This window comes from Stenella coeruleoalba, assembly GCF_951394435.1.
Source record: "Stenella coeruleoalba genome assembly, chromosome: 20".
NCBI lineage: Eukaryota > Metazoa > Chordata > Mammalia > Artiodactyla > Delphinidae > Stenella > Stenella coeruleoalba.
This window is the reverse complement of record NC_137166.1, coordinates 5,568,853-5,586,709: the sequence shown is the minus strand read 5'-3', so window position 1 is coordinate 5,586,709 and position 17,857 is coordinate 5,568,853. Positions and strand designations below refer to the sequence as shown.

At 46.2% G+C, this 17,857-nt stretch overlaps 1 protein-coding gene across 3 annotated transcripts in view; it reads left to right on the top strand.

Moving 5' to 3' along the window:
• CDH13 (cadherin 13) overlaps positions 1-17,857 on the top strand; it is a 1,005,991-nt gene that overhangs the window by 528,482 nt on the left and 459,652 nt on the right. For all 3 annotated transcript variants that reach the window (XM_079906234.1, XM_079906233.1, XM_079906235.1), the window contains one exon: positions 1,778-1,930. In XM_079906234.1, coding sequence (XP_079762360.1) covers positions 1,778-1,930 — 153 coding nt within the window. The remainder of the gene's footprint in view (positions 1-1,777; positions 1,931-17,857) is intronic.

The window sequence follows — 17,857 nt, the reverse complement described above, 5'->3', positions numbered from 1 at the left end:
TTTATAGATAAGGAAATCGAGAACCAAAGAGGCAAAGAATCACATTCAAGGTCACAGGACTGATCATCGGCCAAGCTAGGATTGAGACATATGTTTGTCTAATCAGTGGAGGTCCTCATTAAACAGATATTGGCGTTGGTCCCTGTGGTATGCCCAGCACTTTGCTAGTCATGGGACTCAGCGGTGAGCCCGATATGCTGAGGCTGTTGACCTCATGGAGCTTCCAAGCAGTGGGGCTAATGTCAGTTGGATTCAATGGAGTCAAGCAGTGACTAAAAATTCTTTTCATCAGAAGATACCACATACCTTATTTTTAGTCTTGCTTTGGATGATATTTTCTGTTAATTAAAAAAAATGCAAACAGAGGTAACTGGTGTTTAATCAAAATTCTCAGTGTATTTTAATAAAGAATATTTTAAATCAGAAAAAAACTGTACTGCCCTATGGACTGCGTCATGCTCTTACTCCACTGGTCCTGGCAGAGGAGGCTTGCCATGAGGCTCACGCTGCCTTAGGCACCACTGCCACCTGGTGGCACACGTCAGAATTGCAGGCATGGTGCCCACAGAAATGCCACCACCACACCTCTTCCTGATTCCACCAGAAGGCACATTTCTGGTTCAGCCACCTAAGTCCTCCAGGCTCAGTTGACTATATTCCAATAGGTGCCTGTTTACTTGTAAATTGATGACAGCCAGATCAGTATTAGCTTTCTTTTATCTGTGGTTCTGAATGTCTATGGTGTTAGTGACCTTTATAGTGTTATAATCAAATTAATGTCTGCAGGTATTGATGATAAAGTGATATTAAATATACATGAATGCTTGTTAGAACTCTAGAACTAACCTATGCAAATTATGATTTTCTCTTTAGTTGGATACTTTCAGATGACATCAAAACTTGCCCCCTAATTACCTCTCAACCTCACCTCTCCTCAAACCATTCTGGAATTTTTGAGGCTCTCTAACCTGCCTGCTGCCTGTCTATGCTGTTCCCTCTGCCTGGAACTGCCTTCCTATATCTTTACCTTTTGAATTTATTCTTTAAATGTCAGATCAAGGCTGACCACCTATAGGGAATTCTCTTAAAGTGAATTCAGCAATGACGGTGTTGCACAGCAGTGCCCCTAGGGAGGTGGAAGATGGCTTCTGAATCCCATCCTTGTTTCTTTAGTAACTGTGACCGTGGCAAGCTTGTGTAATCTCCCTGAGTCTCATTGATTTCATTCATTAAGTATGAATAATAATGTTCCCTGCCCCCAGCATTGTTGTCAGAGTTTTTTAAAGTGTGTGTAAAATTCCTTCTCAGCACCATGCCTAGTACCTGGTAGCAAAAAGGGCATAGGTGGTGCTGTTGATGACTACATACATGTAGATACCTAGAACCCTGATTAATGCCTGCCTGGTATAGGACTGTCAAATGTTTTCCATTGCTTATTTGGTCTTACTTGCAGAAAAAAGCCTGTTTCCTGGGAGTTAAAAATAATATAAATGTCCAACCTTGAACTTCATGAAGTTACTTCCCTCTTAGATTCATCAATATATGTCACCCCAGGGCTGGTAAGCTTCCCCGGCTGAAAGCCACAAAGATTTGCATATTAGGATGAAAGGTGTTAAATAATGATGCTATTTTTGGTGATGCTGCTTTACTCAAGTTCATCGAGCACCTCTGCGTTGGCATCTGTGATTAGTGGATTGGTCACTGAGGTGTGTTTGTACTGTGCTTTCTCTGTGTTTTCCAGCCAGAGTCTTAAATGTCGCTCTGTTTCTCTGACCAGGTAGTCGACAGTGACAGACCGGAAGGGTCCAAGTTCCGGCTCACTGGAAAGGGAGTGGATCAAGAGCCTAAAGGAATTTTCAGAATCAATGAGAACACAGGTAGCGTCTCCGTGACACGGAACTTGGACAGAGAAACGATAGCTACCTATCAAGTGAGTACCCCTCCCCCCATGCAGTGCCCACCCCACATGCAGAGATGTGCCTTTCAAAGACTGCTTCCCTCCCACTGAGCTCATTATTTCTGTGCTTCATCAAACCCGGGGCTGTGCGGCTTTAAGTGTGTCTCTGTGGAAGCCAAGTGGCACTGAACCCTGACACAGCAGCAGTGGGGGCCCCTATCTCATCAACAGAGCCCCCCCAGGTCTGCGCGAGACTTTGGGCACTAAAAACCAAGAAGAGGGACCCTGGGGGGATCTCAGAGGAGGTCAGAAACCTTACATTAACATTGGCTTTCCAGAAACCAGCTTGATAATGAAGAGCTATAAAAAGTATAAAACCTTGGACCTGATCATTCTACTTCTAGAAAGCCATCTTAAGGAAATAGGGAGGAATTTAGTTAGATTTTTGTACAATGATGATATAGCAGGACACGATCCTTAAAATGGAAACAGTTGCTAAATATTCAGCAATATATAATGGTTAAATTATGGCACAATTTTGCAAGGAAGTTTTCTACAACCATTTAAAATATTTTTGAAGAAGTTCTAGTTATATGGGAGATTTTCAAGATATTGAATGGAAACAGACACACCAACACATATGGTATCCTCATTACAGATGGAGTATTTACACATATCATGGTGGGTATGTTTGTGAAGAAGCATGATAGAGGAAAAATCAAAGTGTTGGTGGTTGTATTTGGCGTTGTTGATTTTTTTTTCTGATTTTTCTATAATGTACTTGCTTCTCTTTTATATGGAGAAACAAAAGGCTATTTGTAAAAGGATAGTTTCAGAAGTTGACACCTGTTCAGGATTCAGAGACCAAAGTAGTTGCACACAGATATTGGGGTGAGCATTAAATCTCATATAGGCTCCAGGTCTGTCCTGTCCTCTCTCTACAACACCCCCAAGAGCCCCATCTCACAGCCTCTGTTAAGGACCCAAGCCTCTGAGGGCAGTAAGCACATTTTTCAAGAAATGGGACAGGATTCCCAGCCATTTTCGGGGAAAGCCCTCTGTGGGATGCAGCGCACTGAGCTGGAAGCAGGCATTTGGGAACAAGGCCCAGTCAACAGAGTTTGCTTTCCATCACCATTGCCCATCACATGCGCATTTCCCTGGATTGGGCTCTGGGGGATGGCGGCCAGTTTCTAGGAGTGGACTTGGCATCTCTGGTTTTTTTCGTCAAAACACCGTGTAAGAACATCCCAATCCCACTTCAACAAAATTACTTCCTCTTCCCTAAAAAAACCTCCATATTCTTCCTTTTCTGCAGACAGAGGGTGGAGAGACATTGCATTGGCAAGTCAAGTGCTCTGGCTGGGAAATGGGTACCCTGGGTCTAGCCTCCTCTGTCACCATGAGATACTGACCTTGGGAAGACCCAGTAAGCACTGGTCCTCAGGATTCCACCCATAAAATGCAGATAACACTTGCCTAGCTACCAGCTGGATTGCTGTGAGTTTCCAGTGAGGAGAAGGTAGAAGAGGGCATTAGAGGCATTAAAATACTAGACAAATACAGGGCAGTGGGTGAGGAAAGGCCCATCCAGCCTCTTGCTGAACGGTGTGTTCCAGGGTCCCGGGTCCTGGGAGGACCTCCCTCTCAGGAACTTTGCCAAAAGGCAGATGCTGTGAGCATCTGCAGGGGGTACCATCTGTCAGAGGATGCCAAAGGGTGACCAGTGTGCATCCTCAGCGAACCCCCGGCAGGGAATCTGGTTGTTGTAGAAATTAAATGTTGGCACCCTCGGAAGTTCCCAGGTCCAGCTGGACTTGACGGTGACCACAGGTGACCTGGCAGCTGTCAGTGTCCAGGTGCTGTGGATAAGCCAGCTGCAGACCATGGGTAGATGCCCCCTACTTTTTCCCTGCCTGTGATAGGAATATCTCTTCATTTTCAGACACAAGGAACTAAAGATATGATACATTTCGTAATTTCATAGCATGGTGATTCAGACCTCTGCCATTCAAGTCTCAGCACTGCCGTTTACTGTGCTGTTTTTATCTTGGGCGACCCACTTACCGTCTCTGAGGATTTTTGATTCTCCTCCACAAAGTGAGGATAGTACCAGCATCTCTAAGGACTGTATAAAATGAAATAAAATTATTTTTGCAAATTCTTAGCACAATGCCCAGCACCTAGTGAGCATTCAGTAAATCAGAGCTGCTCTTATTCATTCTTTTGCTGAAAAAGATTTAAAATTTTTGGTTAAGTTCCACAAGTTTTTAACATCAGTTTCCTACCTTCAACCGTGAGAAGGTTCACGTCTACCACAGACTCATGGTTTTTCCTTCTATCCTGACAGGAACTGAACTTCATAGCATTTGCTGCTCCTCTTTTAAGTAAAGAGAGAGATTCCTGGAGGAAGCTGAGCTCTAGAATTACTAGGAAATTAAGAGGGTACAAGATAAAGAATAAAGGAGCAGTCGTCTTCTTGGGACTGTTCGGTAGCCTGGAAATAGGACTAGCGTGAATCAGAGAAACTGGAAAACAACTGGCTGCCAGGAGTGAGAACTGGTAAATGAGAGGCTGAGATGCCTTTTTGGGGTGACTCCGTAGGAGCTATTTTAAGAGCTGAACAAGAGTTTGGATACATGCATGGCTAATTGATCCTCTCTGATGTTTGTGGGACCCAAAGGTGGTTTAAAACTTCGTCACCCTTTTGGGAGTCTTTCCACATTCAGAGAGAGATTTCTGGGCTCCATAAACCAGGGCCCACCTCAGAGTGAACATTCTCCTTAGATGGCAATGACCTTGATCTCCAGGGACAGTGAGGGGAAGATGCCTTGGGGCAGTTACAGCGGGAAGAACTCAAACACCAACATTCAGGGACTCACAGGGAGTGGGAGTGAGGAGAAGGTGGCCTTTGGTCCATCAGGTGGCTTGGTTTTGATGTTGCCAAAGAGGCCAGTCAGAGATTTTCTTTGAGGAGAATTTTTGATTCATGAAGCGTCCCTTTCCTCTGGCTTCCAAAAGCTGAATGCAGGGCTGTCAGGTACAGCTGTGCAGGGATTTTACTGCCCAAGGGGGATGGCTGAGGGATGAGAAAGGCCTCATCCAGCCCCCAGTTTACTCGGCAGAAGCTGCACTGCAGTTCAGGGCTGTGTCCACAGGGAGAGGGCGGCCCCTTTCTAATGCTCACAAAGGTATCAGAGGGCAGGGTTGAGTAGAAAACCCCATGATTTTTTTATTTTTAATTTGGGTCACTTTTATTTTTGTGTAAATGATAATAGTGATTAATATCAATGGCTCTGGGGTCAGAAAATTGTTGTTCAAGTCTCAGCACTGCTGCTTACTGAGCTGTGTGATCTTGGGAAACCCACTTACCCTCTCTGATCTTGTGATTCTCATCCATAAAATAGGGATCGTACTAGCAACTTTAATGCTTGTATTGAGTTGGCCGAAAAGTTCATTTGGGTTTTTTCATAAGGTGTTACAGAAAAACCCGAACGAACTTTTTGGCCAGCCCAATAAAAGATGAAATGACTAGTTTTTGCTAACTAATAGTTGCTAAACAGCTAGTAAAATAGAGTCTGGTCTGTAGCATAGAGCATCTCATATTTTTCCTTAAAAGTGAGGCCATGTAGTTTGTAGCAGTTACAAACATAACTTTGCATGTAGCCATGCTGGCTGAATTAAAAGCACAGCTTTTATGGACTATCTATGGGAACTTGGGCAGGGTATCTGCCTTGATTTTATCATCTGTGACATGGGGACAGTAATAATACTGATCTCATAGGATTTAATGGACTAAATGAGTTAATGCGTGTCAAGCGTTTGGAACAGTAGCAGGAGCATGGTAAGCCCCTTACAGTCTCATCACATGAGTGAGAATTAGTGAGGGGAAACGCAAAGGAGGTAAACGAAAACTGGTGGTGGCCCAGCTTTCCCATCTCAAGCATGAACTTCTCTTAAATAATCGTGAGTTTATTTGTGGTTTCATAATGTACTCCGTAGCACATCAGCTTTGTTTCAAAATAAACGGATTTAAGTTCCTCGCCGCTGTGTACAGGTGACATGCCAGGGAGTTGTGCCGTGTTGGTTGTTCGTCTTGGTTTACCCCTGGCGCAGGGCCACATGTGCCCAGTGGAGAGGCTGCTGGGGCTTGGTGGGCATACAGTGTCTGAAAGGAGTACCAGGGCTACAGCAGCCAAACGGCGGCCTGGCCTGAGCCACTCTTCACCAGCCTCGCGAGGACCCAGTTTCTAATGCCGGGTCCCCCGTGCCTCTCGCTCTTCAATTTAGTCTTTTTCCTGTTTTCTTCGTGTCCCTGCTGAGGAAGGTCCCTACCTATTACTCTCTGTTCGGTTCTGCTATTTCTGGATTTAATGAGAACTGGGTTCCTGCCTTCTCAATATACTTTGGGCACAAGAAAGTTGCAAATCCACTTCATTTCAAGCACCTGTTTAGAAATGATTTACTGTCTTAGTGCAGTTAGATCCATCTTGTCCCTGGTGGGCATTGTGGTTGGTTGCAGATCTGCTTCTTCAAAGAGCAGAATCCTGGGTCTCCAATCCCCACATTTTACTTTCCCCTCTTGCAAGTTTAAAAAGCAGAGAGCACGTGGGTGAATTTTGTTGTTGTTTATTTTAAAGGTAAGTGCTATTCACATGCAAGTTCATGCTGTGGTGCTAGCATTTTCCAAATCCAGCAAGAAAGCATTGTGAACTAAGCCTCAGAGATTTGCACGAAAAGAAATAGTCTGAGATGAATTTGTCCTTGAGCCCCTGAATGTGTATCATCATTAAAGTTACTGTTTATTGAACTCTACATGGCTGATGTTGGGCTAAACAAGTCATATACGTTGTCTTACTTAATCCATTTCACACAAGAGACTTCAGAAGTAGGTGTTAACACCATTTTAGAGACAAGCAAGTAACTGTTAAATAACTTTTTCAAGGTCTCCCAGCTGGTGTGTGTTGAATCTGGGGTCCATATCTGTTTCTCTCCACCTCTAAAGCCCTGAATTATCAATTACTAAGAAACACTTCCTCCTATTTTACCTCCAACTAGACTCTGATGTCTAATCTGCAAATTCCTAGGCCTCTTTCCCAGGAACTCCACTTATTGGAAGGGGATTTGACTCGCTGGATGATCTGTTTCTTGTCAAATATTGTCTTTTTTCAAGGCCCACGGCCACCTGCCCACTCTCCCTGCTGCAGCCCCCAAAGGGCTTCCCATGCTTCTGACCCGAAGTGGCACCTGGCAAAATAATTTAGCTCCTGCAGTATTGGAAGCTGACATATTAATGCAAAGCCTCCTGAAATATTACTCATTATTATGCATTTTGCCAGTGTTTGAGTGATTTGTGAACTCTTCACTGGAATAAAGTACTGTAAATGATTCATGAATGACCAAGTTTATGAAATTCTATAAAAATATTAGCAGGTGGTAATGATTCACTCACACTGTGACTATAATCTGCTGGCTGCAAATTTGTCAATATGGGAGGACAGGAGTGGAGGGGGAGACAGAGTCTGTTAGGCGGGTGGGGGGTTGGAGTTGGGCCCAGCGGGGGTGAGAGGTGAAACAGGAAACAGGACCTTGGTAGTGGGCAGGTGTCACGGGCAGGATACCTTTGCCCTGCTCCATTGTCCACCGTGGGAGATGCACCGAGCACTGGAGATGTCACAGTTGGATGGGACAAGAGGGGAGCACTTGGAAAGAGACCAAGAACTGACATTTACTGAGCACCTATTAAATCCCCAAGAACTCTCTAGACCTCCACATTCACAAGCTTTATTATCTTGTCCTTACTGACGTGTTAGCTGAGGGCCAAAGTGGTTCCCAAGATATATTATTGTTTAATGTGGCTGTTAACATTTATTGAACACTAACAACGTGCCAGGGCTCCGTGCTAGATCCCTAAGTGATGATCTCATTTAACGTTTATAAAGGTGAGCTTGATGCGGTTATCATTCTCAATTATAGATATGGTAAAGGGAACCATCTGTGTTCTTGGTCTTAGAACTCGAGTAGGATTTCACTGTGTCCTTCTGAAAATGCGCCCACATTTTCTGGGATACAACTTGCTCTCCTTTGAGCCAATTTCTGGATAAGTTTTGACTTTATGGCTAAGAGTATTACTGTGAATTTGGAATACAACAGACAGGCAAAGAGTATCTATCCTTGCTCCTGTGTTTCCCTTCATTTGTGGTTCCGCCCCAATGCTAACACATATGACAATTTAGCAGAAAGTACATTAAGATGAAAAATGCTGCTGTCACGTGGAAGTATGTGTATCATAACATCAGCAATCATATGGCAATTGGGAGATGTAGATTTACTCAGATTAGAGAGTTATAACAACGCCCATGCTGTACATGGATGATGCACACACTACCTTGCTAGAATTGAGCTGCCCTTGATAATACTTGTACTTGGAAATCTTCCTTCCGCCCTCAGTTTTGGGGACAAGCTAATTCTTTCTTCATCCTCCAGTCTGATCTTCCCCATGGTTGTCTTTCTTAGTTGTGATTCCTCCAACTAACGTGCAAAGAAAAGGGTTTATTGTAGGGTACAGATGGCTTATAGAATTGCCAAAGAGACCCAACAACCTGGTTTACATGTAAAATGACCAGAAACAGGGGTGCCACAGGAAATACCCAGCCATATATGATAAGATTCTAGTGCAAGGGTTCTCAACCTCAGTACTACTGACATTTAGAGCTGGATAATGCTTTATTATGGGGGCTGGCCTTGGGCATCGCAGGGTGCTTAGAAGTGCACCTGGCCTCTAGCCACTAGATGCCAAGAGTATCCCCCAATCCCAGTCATGACAATCATCCACATACTGCCAATTGTCCCATGGAGGCAAAATTGCCCCCAGCTGAGAACCAGTGTTCTAGAGGAGTCATCATCACTGCCACCTCCTCCTGTCACCCTGCTCCTACGATGCTCAGAGCTGGGTGGTAGCGACTCTGCCTTGGCTGCCCTGAAATGCTGGGTGACTCTGATCCCATGCTTTCCGGAACCTCCAATCCCCAAAGCAGAGCCACTGCATGTGTCTCTCACTTCCCTCACCGAGTGTCATGATGAGATGTGTTCAGGGAAGACCCTGTATCATAGGAAGGACTCCAGCTGAGCTAGCAAGGGGCCTGGGGCAGGGGCTGTCACCTTCAGGGTCAGCCACGCCATCTGGGATATACCTTGCTCTGGATGAGTTATACGGTACAATTTATTGCAGGTGAGAGGCGGTCAGTGATGAGGGTGGCTAGCCGAGAGCCAGTGACCAGTCCTTGCCTGGAGAGTGTGGCTTCACCCCTGTGATCTCGTCTCAACATTTTGGTCCTGTCGATCAATAAGACATATGGCCTAGGAAAGCATCCTAACTGGGAGGAGACAGAGGACTTGGGTTAAAAGTTTAGGCTTTGGAATCAGACCTACTGAGGGTAGACAGACCCTGCTAACGGAGGAACCATATGAAATTGCCATTTTTATAGTTGAAAAAAGGGTGAATAGCGGCCATTTCATGGTTTGTCCTGATACTGTATCACCTTTGGCAAGTTATTTTCTTCTCGACCTGTTTTCTCATCTTTAGAATGAGGGTGAGGCTGCAGGACCATCTCCCCGTGGTGCTGTAGGTGGTGAGCGGGCTGTGTACGAATGGCGCTCCACACGACCGCTTACTTAGCGTTCCAGAACTGGAAGCCATCACTTCATGTACCAGTTTCATAGTTGAAGCTCCCTGCAGGAGAAATAAAGGGGAAGCAGGTGCTAGGCATCCAGCGAGCAGTTCAGCGGTTGAATGTCAGTAACACCGTGTGTTCGTCCAGAGAAGGCAGTCATCCAAATGGGCAGTTTTCAAAGCTCGGCCCCCCAGGCCAGCAGCAGCGTCTGGGAACGTGTCAGAAGTGCAAATTCTCAGGCCCCACATTGGGCCTAACAAGCCCTCCAGGTGGTTCTGATGCTGGCAGACGTTTGAGAATCCCAGGTCTAAATACACTAAGTGTTAACTTCAGGGCAGCTGGCTTGATTCATTAATTTGCCTCAGGGAAGGTGGCCTTTGAGCCATTTCCATTACAGTGCTGCTGGGGCATAGGTGTGTGCCTGAAAGGTGCTTATTTCTCCAGGTGCTCTGGTACGCCATGTGAAAGGCCTCTCAATCCAATCCATACTCTTCAAATCTGCCTTTTTTGTTTTTGTTTCGTTAATGGCCCCTGAGAGCCAGGCAAATTTGTCCCATGCCTCTTTGCTCTTTCTTCTCTAGACTTTGGATGACTGTTAAATACCATGTGACTGAGTCTTTGCTTATTTCTCAGACCAACCTTTTAGGCCAGAGATGAAAGTGTCTTCAGAAGATTTGAGCCAGTTCAGGCAAAAATAATTCCGGATAGGAAGAAGCTGGCCCTGGGCTCAGTAGAGCCAGCTTTTCTGCCATCTTAGATCTGTAACCTTGAGTAAGTTATCTGTGGTTCTCAAACTTTTCTGCACTTCAAAAAAATCACCTGGGGAGCTTTTAAAACCCCTAATGCCCAAGCTGTACTCCAAACCAATTAGATCAGAATGTGTTGGAGTGGGACCAAACCTCAGTCCATTGATGAAACTCTCCAGGTGTTTCCACTGTGATGCCAAGTTTGAGAACCACTGAGTTAATATAATTCATTGATGCCCCAGTTTATTCATCACTAGGATTGGGGTTAATGACACCAACCCGGTGGATTTGTTGTGAATGTCAAATGAGATATACAGGTAGGAGTTCCTAACACACAATAGCAGAGAACCAAAGATATTATCTCCCCTCAATCAACCGCTTCACTCAGTGACTATCTGAAACAAACTCCTTTCTGATGTCTCTTTTGAGACAAGCACTTAAAAAACTGAAATGCAGAGAAACACAATTTGATAAATAAGTAAACGGATTGTTTTCTGACTCACTTTAGAAAAAATTAATTCAGGAATTGCTCCCAGCCTCTCCCCGCACCAGTACCTCCAAGCATCTCCGTCTGACTCTTTCCCGATTGGCTCTTCATGTTTCCAAGCGCCTCATTTTGCAACCTGGGCTTATCTGCCAGGTGCACCTGGTGAAAGTGAGGCATGAAGAGGTTAAATGACACCGCTGCAGCAGCCACATACATGGATTAGACCACCAAGTTGCTCCCGACTGATTACTTATTTGGTCCACTAAGCAAAGCTGCTTCCTCACTCCGGGCTATGGAAACATATTTTCTAAACTTCATTAGCACAAACTCCTCAGAAGAGGTTCAACTTGAATCTTGGCAGGTGGGAGAACCCCACATTCCTCCTCAACTTTCTCCTCCCCTCGCCTCCCAGGCACCCGGCCCACAGTCTGGACCTACCAAACGTTCATGGCATGAATAAATGTGTGATGATCAATTTTTCTTTTTTTGTGTGTTTTTTTGTTTTAGTTATCTAACTATAACCAAATCTTTTTCCTCGTAGCTTTTTTTCAAATGACTTGGTGGCTTTTTTTTTGCCCAAGGTGCTAAAGAACCACACAATATCAGGACTGCAAGAGCCTTTAGACCCATTTTATCTCACCTGCTAACTTTATAAGTAAGAGCAAGTTCGATAATTGACAAATGGTTTTGACCCTCAGTACTGAAACAAAAATGCTGCTGCGATTTTGTTGTCCTTCCAAAACAGGCGCGGTGGCCACCCCTCCGGGACTAGACCCTGCAAACACAGATAAGACGCCCGTTCTAGCTTCCACCCCCAACTCTCCATCTATTTGCATCATCAGCAGGCATACAGGGCTGGTTTCGGTTTTTTTCACATTTTGTAGAAATGAGCTGGGGGTGGGGGAAGGAAGGAGGGGTTTGTCGGGAGCCGGGAGGAGGGGGGAGGAGCCGAAGAGAAGGTGAAGACGGGCTGTCCTCCTTCTCTGGCCCCTTAAAGTGAGCTTGACACTTTGGGGTTAGAGGGCAGAAAATGATGGAAATTATTTTTTTTATGAGATACTTTGCAAAATTGGAGGACCAGAAGCTAATTAAACCAATGGCAAAAGACCGGGTAAGATTCCAGGTTCAAGCACTACAGCTGTGAGGCCAAGTGACAAAGGATGACAGTTCTAAAGCAGGCCATCCCCCGCCTAGAGACTCCTGCAGCACCTTGGCATGGGAAGGGTCAGTAACTAGGGGGTGGATCACCATGGCGAAGCTCCCTCGAGTGGCCCAGATGAAGGAGGAAGAAGCTGACACTGATCAGGGGGCACTTGTGAAGTCAGCTTTGGGTTTCCCAGGACGTACCTGGAGTGATGTTGTGATGGGGGCTAAGTTCCCTTTGAGCAGGTGGAAACCCAGAGTCCCGTGATGGGGAATAAGTGCACAAGTGACCCATGTCCTCACTGAGTCTGCGGAGCTACCGACCTCCAGGTCACCCACCTCAGTTCTGGCCAGCCCCCTGCTTAAAGTTTAATTGAAACAGACTGCATCAATTAGAGATTGGAAATGGAGTGAATCTGTGAGCAAAATCCCGGGATAAAAAGAGTGTGGAAGAGCCTGCTCTTCTGCCAGCTGAGCCTTCTCTTCCAGCCAAGAGAAGTGTATGAAAGTGGACAGCACTTACGGAGAGGCGACCTGGGACTGCCAAAACGTTGTGCACACACGAAGGCCAACATGCACTCAGCAGCCCCGTCAAACATATTTCAGATCAACTACAAGATTTATTGACTCAGCCGACATCGATGGGATGCCTAACTCATGCCAGCCATTGGTTCAAGTTACTGGGGATAGAGCAGCAAATCACCAGCAAGTTTCTGCTTCATGGAACTCTGTCAATATACAGACATTAGTGGGTATGTAACACATCAGGTGGTTATACATGCTGGGAATAAAAATGGAGCAGATTAAAGATGCAGAGAGTGATGGAAGCAGCTGCGTGGTCCAGGCAGGCCTCACCTGGAGTTGACATTTGCAGGGAGGCCTGATGGAAGGTCTGAGGGCAAGAATGCTGTCGTTCCCTCTCAGGTATCCTTGACATCAGGGGTTCTCATCCAGGGTGACTGTGCCCCCCCAGGCGACATCTGGCAATGCCTGGAGACATTTTTGGTTGCCCAACTTGGTGCTACTGGCATCTAGTGGGTCGAGGTGGGAGATGTTACTCAACCTCCTAGAAGGCACAGGACAGACCCCATGTGTCATGCTTTGCAGGCACCAGCATGGGGCTGGCCTCTTAGAGGATCTGGTTTGTTCACTGAAATACTCATCAGGCTTGAATAGACAAGGGGTCTGTTCATTTCTAGGGCACAGCAGCACGGGATACTGTCCCTGTCCTTATAAAGCTCTTGGTCTAGTTGGAGATGATGATTTGTAACAAGATACCTACACCACCATGGGACAAGGGCAGGGCCAGGGACAACCTTACAGAGCGTGGCCATCAAAGCAAGTGATGAAGAATGAGGAGGAGTGTTAGCCAGGGGACAGGAGGGGGCAGGGCAGGAGAGTGTTCCGGAGAGAGGGGGCAAAAGAGCTTTAGCTGCTTTGGAGAAGTGGGACAGTGACTCCTGAGGGAAATAGGAAATGGACTTGACTAGCGAGGAAGGGGGGACCGAATGCCAAGGAATGAGCTTAGATGTAATAGCCCTTGGTGACGGGCAGACGTTAGAGTATTTCAGGCTGAAGAGTGACACGATCAGATTTGAATTTTGCCCAGACCGCTCTGCTTGCCAGTGGAGGACAGTGAGAGACAGCGAGTCCTGTCCCTGGGTCTCTGAAGCCAGAGTGGCACAAGTCAGATAAATGACGTCCTCTCCAGGAAGACCTGCGTGGTGAATTCAAACTCATGGTGAAGACATTAAATATACCTTTGGGTGAAATAAGTAGCAAGAATTGGGGGACCTGGTCCCACCAGGGCTTGCAGAGTAGGGTAAGGAGCTTGGATTTTATTCTAAGGAAGCCTAGGAGGGCTTTAAGCAAGGGAGTGACATCCAATTTGCATTCCAGGAGGATAAGATTTATTCGAGAAAGTCAACAATAACATTCAAATTGCCATGAAATAGAAATTAATTCAAAAATGCATTCATTTGTTGAGAACCCACTACCGAGCAGGCACTGGGAGAGAGAGATAAAAGATAAACCCTGCCTTCCCCGAGCTCAGCCTTCAAGTTCCCTTCTAGACAGTAAACCAGAAAACCTCTCCTTATTCTAAATCCATGGGTGGAGGGGTGGGGAATGCTTTATGTGTTTGCCTGGTCCTTCCCATTTAGTTTGGCTCGATCTCCAGGCCAAGAGAGCATTCCCTGTTAAAATTCCAAGCTTTTAGTTCTGTCTTCTTTGTGAGTTTATCAGTGGGCTATCTCAAAATTGTTTATTAAACACTGTTGGCTGGAGCTGTTAGCTGTTGATTTGTTTGATTGGCAGCTGTTTTAGGATCTTTATTATGAAGCAGGCTTATCTTGTTCTTGCAATAAGGTGTTATGTGGCAAAAGATCATTTCCATATTAATTTTCTTTCTTCTGAAGGTATGGATATTTGCATAATGGACTCCTTTAAGCAAAGTCCATGTTTCTGGTACCATGTTGGAAAGATGACATGCTTGCTAAAGGAGCTTGATTGTGTTCTGTCATTTGTAGATGCTCATTCCCTGCCTGCAGCTGGGGTCAAACTGAGCCTTGGTCAGTGTGCCAGACCAGGCACTCCAAAGGTGGGATAAAGTGAAAGACAGGAGAGAAGGCATCCTCATTAAATGATGGCTTAGCAGGCCAAACATTAATGGATCCAAGACTAGGTTGACGATGTTTGACAATGAGAAGTCGGGAGGAGAGCCCTGTGTCCTTCCAAAGTGGATCATACCCTCCTGGCTTGGGGTGCGCATTGAGTCAATGGCTAACACCTGGGGGACGGCACAGGTAAAGGTGGTAGACCCAAGGTAGAGGTCTTCAGCAGCTGGTCATAAAGGCTCAGAAACCTGGGGGACTGGCATTTCACAATTTGTAATGCATTTTCTATTCCTTTTGAGTTTTTTTTGTTTTGTTTTTGTTTTAACATCTTTCTTGCAGTACAGTTGCTTTACAATGGTGTGTTAGTTTCTGCTGTATAACAAAGTGAATCAGCTATATGTAGACATATATCCCCATATCTCCTCCCTCTTGTGTCTCCCTCCCACCCTCCCTATCCCACCCCTCTAGGTGGTCACAAAGCACCAAGCTGATCTCCCCGTGTGATGCAGCTGCTTCCCACTAGCTATCTATTTTACATTTTGTAGTGTATATATGTCCATGCCACTCTCTCACTTGATCCCAGCTTAGCCTCCCCCCTCCCCATGTCCTCAAGTCCATTCTCTATGTCTGCATCTTTATTCCTGTCCTGCCCCTGGGTTCTTCAGAACCTTTTTTTTTTTTTTTTTAGATTCCATATATATGCGTTAGCATACGGTATTTGTTTTTCTCTTTCTGACTTACTTCACTCTGTTTGACAGACTCTAGGTCCATCCACCTCACTACAGATAACTCAATTTTGTTCCTTTTTATAGGCTGAGTAATATTCCATTGTATATACATGCCACATCTTCTTCATCCATTCCTCTGTTGATGGACACTCAGGTTGCTTCCATGTCCCGGCTGGAGAAAAGGGAATCCTTTTGAGTTTTTAATGCAGAGCCTAATCCTGAACTCTACGTCACCTTAGTTCCTGTTTAGTGTTTCTTACTCTCTTTTATGTGAGGCTCTCTGTTAATTACCAGAAGTATTTAGTCTCTGCCCGCCTACAGAAAAAGTTTGGTGACCTCTGAACTAGATGGGCTGTCATGGCCCTTAGGAATTGGCAGCTCCATAGTCCTTTGACAACCTGAGAGCAGTTTTTGAGACCATAGTCAGTCCTGAAAGGGAGCTTATACATTTCCCTTTTCTGGAGATTTCCAAGGAAAGGCTAAATTTGTGGGGGTGCTGTCAGGCTCAGAGGTGAACTAACTCCACTGAGACAGGCTCCCCAGAGGCATTTTCATGGAGATGCAGTGAACCCCACTTCTAGATCAAGGGCAGGGGCTGCCTGAGTGTGTCTGCACTCTGCTTCCTGAATAAATTAAATAGTGGTTAGAAAAGGCTTTGCAAAGGGAGAATGACCATGCAGATGCCGTGTATAAGATGAAGCTTATCCTTGCTTCCCTTACCCGGCAAGTTTCCCTTGGGAGCATCGCATTGCTCGGGGGCTCGAGGCAGGCTGGGGCTGTCCAGCCCGTGGGCTGCACCTGAGGCCAACTCTTACTCTCGAAGTAATAGAATAAGCACAACCACGGTGATGCTGAGACTGTCGCTTTGGGGGTTCACTCTGCCCTCACTACCCTGGCATTGACTCAATGTGTTAGGTAACCAGTGTTAGTTTCCTGTTTCTGCCATAACAAATGATCACAAGCTTGGCGGCTTAAAACAACACAGATCTGTTACCTTCCAGTTCTTGAGGTGAGAAGTCAAATAGGGGTCTCCCTGGGCTAAAATCAAGGTGTCAGCAGGAAGGGCTGGTTCCTTCTGGAGCCTCTAGGGGAGTCGGTTTCCTTGCCTTTTCCGGCTTCGAGAGGCCCTGGCCTTCCTTGGCCTGTGGCCTCTTCCTCCGTCTTCACAGCTGGCAATGGTGAGGTGAGTCCGCGCACACTGTTTTCCCTCCCCTTCCCTCTCCCACTTGTAAGGACCCTGTGACCACATTGGGACCACCTGGATTATCCAGAAAAATCTTATTCTAAATTCAGCTGATAGGAAGTAAAGGCAAAGAGCAGGTTAGGAATCAATCCAAGGTTACACAGCTGGTAAGTGATAGATGATCTCACCTTTGGCCCCAGTTACTGTCACTCTAGAACCTGGGGACAGAGGGCATAGCCGGTAGTGTGAGCACAGGGCTCCCCTCTTTTGCTGGCTGTAGATCGGGTGATAACGGGAGGGAGAGGTAACTCACAGCCGACCCTCAGTGGCACCCCTGTGATTCCCTTTCTTAAGGTCAGAGGCAGATTGTCGTTTCTCTGATGTGTTTTCCTACCAGAACTTAAATGTTCCAGCTTCTTTCACGCTTTGCTCGTTTCCCTTCTTGAAGTGTCATCTTGATGTTGTTTGAGGATCGTTTTCTTCAGAACAAGTGAGGAACAAGGAACAGTTGGACACTTGATTTCTGTTTGCGCCTGAAGCGGCCTCGGGCTCAGAGCTGCTTTGGCTCTATCACTTAGCACGCGGTGCTGCTCTGAGGCCTTCTTTTCCACAGGCGAGGCAGGGGCAGTGGCTGGAGTGTTAATTCCTCAGCCTCAGGAGGCAGGTCCCTCGCACCTGGTCTTGACCCCAGGCTAGGCTTCGCCACAGGGGAAAGCGCCCTGGTGTTGGACCCAGTCAGCTCCGAGTCCAGGTTCCTGCCCCAGTGCACCCCACACAACGTAGCCACAGCCAAGCTCCACCTCACACTGTGTCCAGCTCAGATGAAGCCCCTTTCTTCAAAGTGAACTGTCCCCTAGCACACTAGGGATTTGAGAGTGAACAAAACACATCTGCTGCTCCCTCAGGAACCTTGAAGGAAGAGACTGTTTTTGTGCATTTTTCACTTGGAGAAACGAAGTCTTAGGGAAGTGTCAGGAAGCAGGTCACACAGCCGGTAGGTGACACAGTCAGGTGACAGACCCACTTCTTTCCCATCCAGAGTCCAGGCTCCACACACTGGGTCTGTCACACAGCATTTAAATGCTGGGTTTGCTCACTGTAAACCAGTGGTTCTCATTTAGGACTCATATTGGCCCCCAGGGGACAGTTGGCCATGTTGGGAGACATTTTTGGTTAGTACAACTGGGGGAGGGGTGCTACTGGCTTCTCGACGGTAGTGACCAGGAATGCCACTACCCATCCTACAATTCACGGGACAGTCCTCACCACAAAGGATGGTGCAGCCCCAAATGCCATAATAGCACGCTGGGAAACTCTGGTGTAAAATGAGAATAGGAAAACCTACCCTATGGGGTTGCTGTGAGCTTTGAAGGTGGTAACGTATG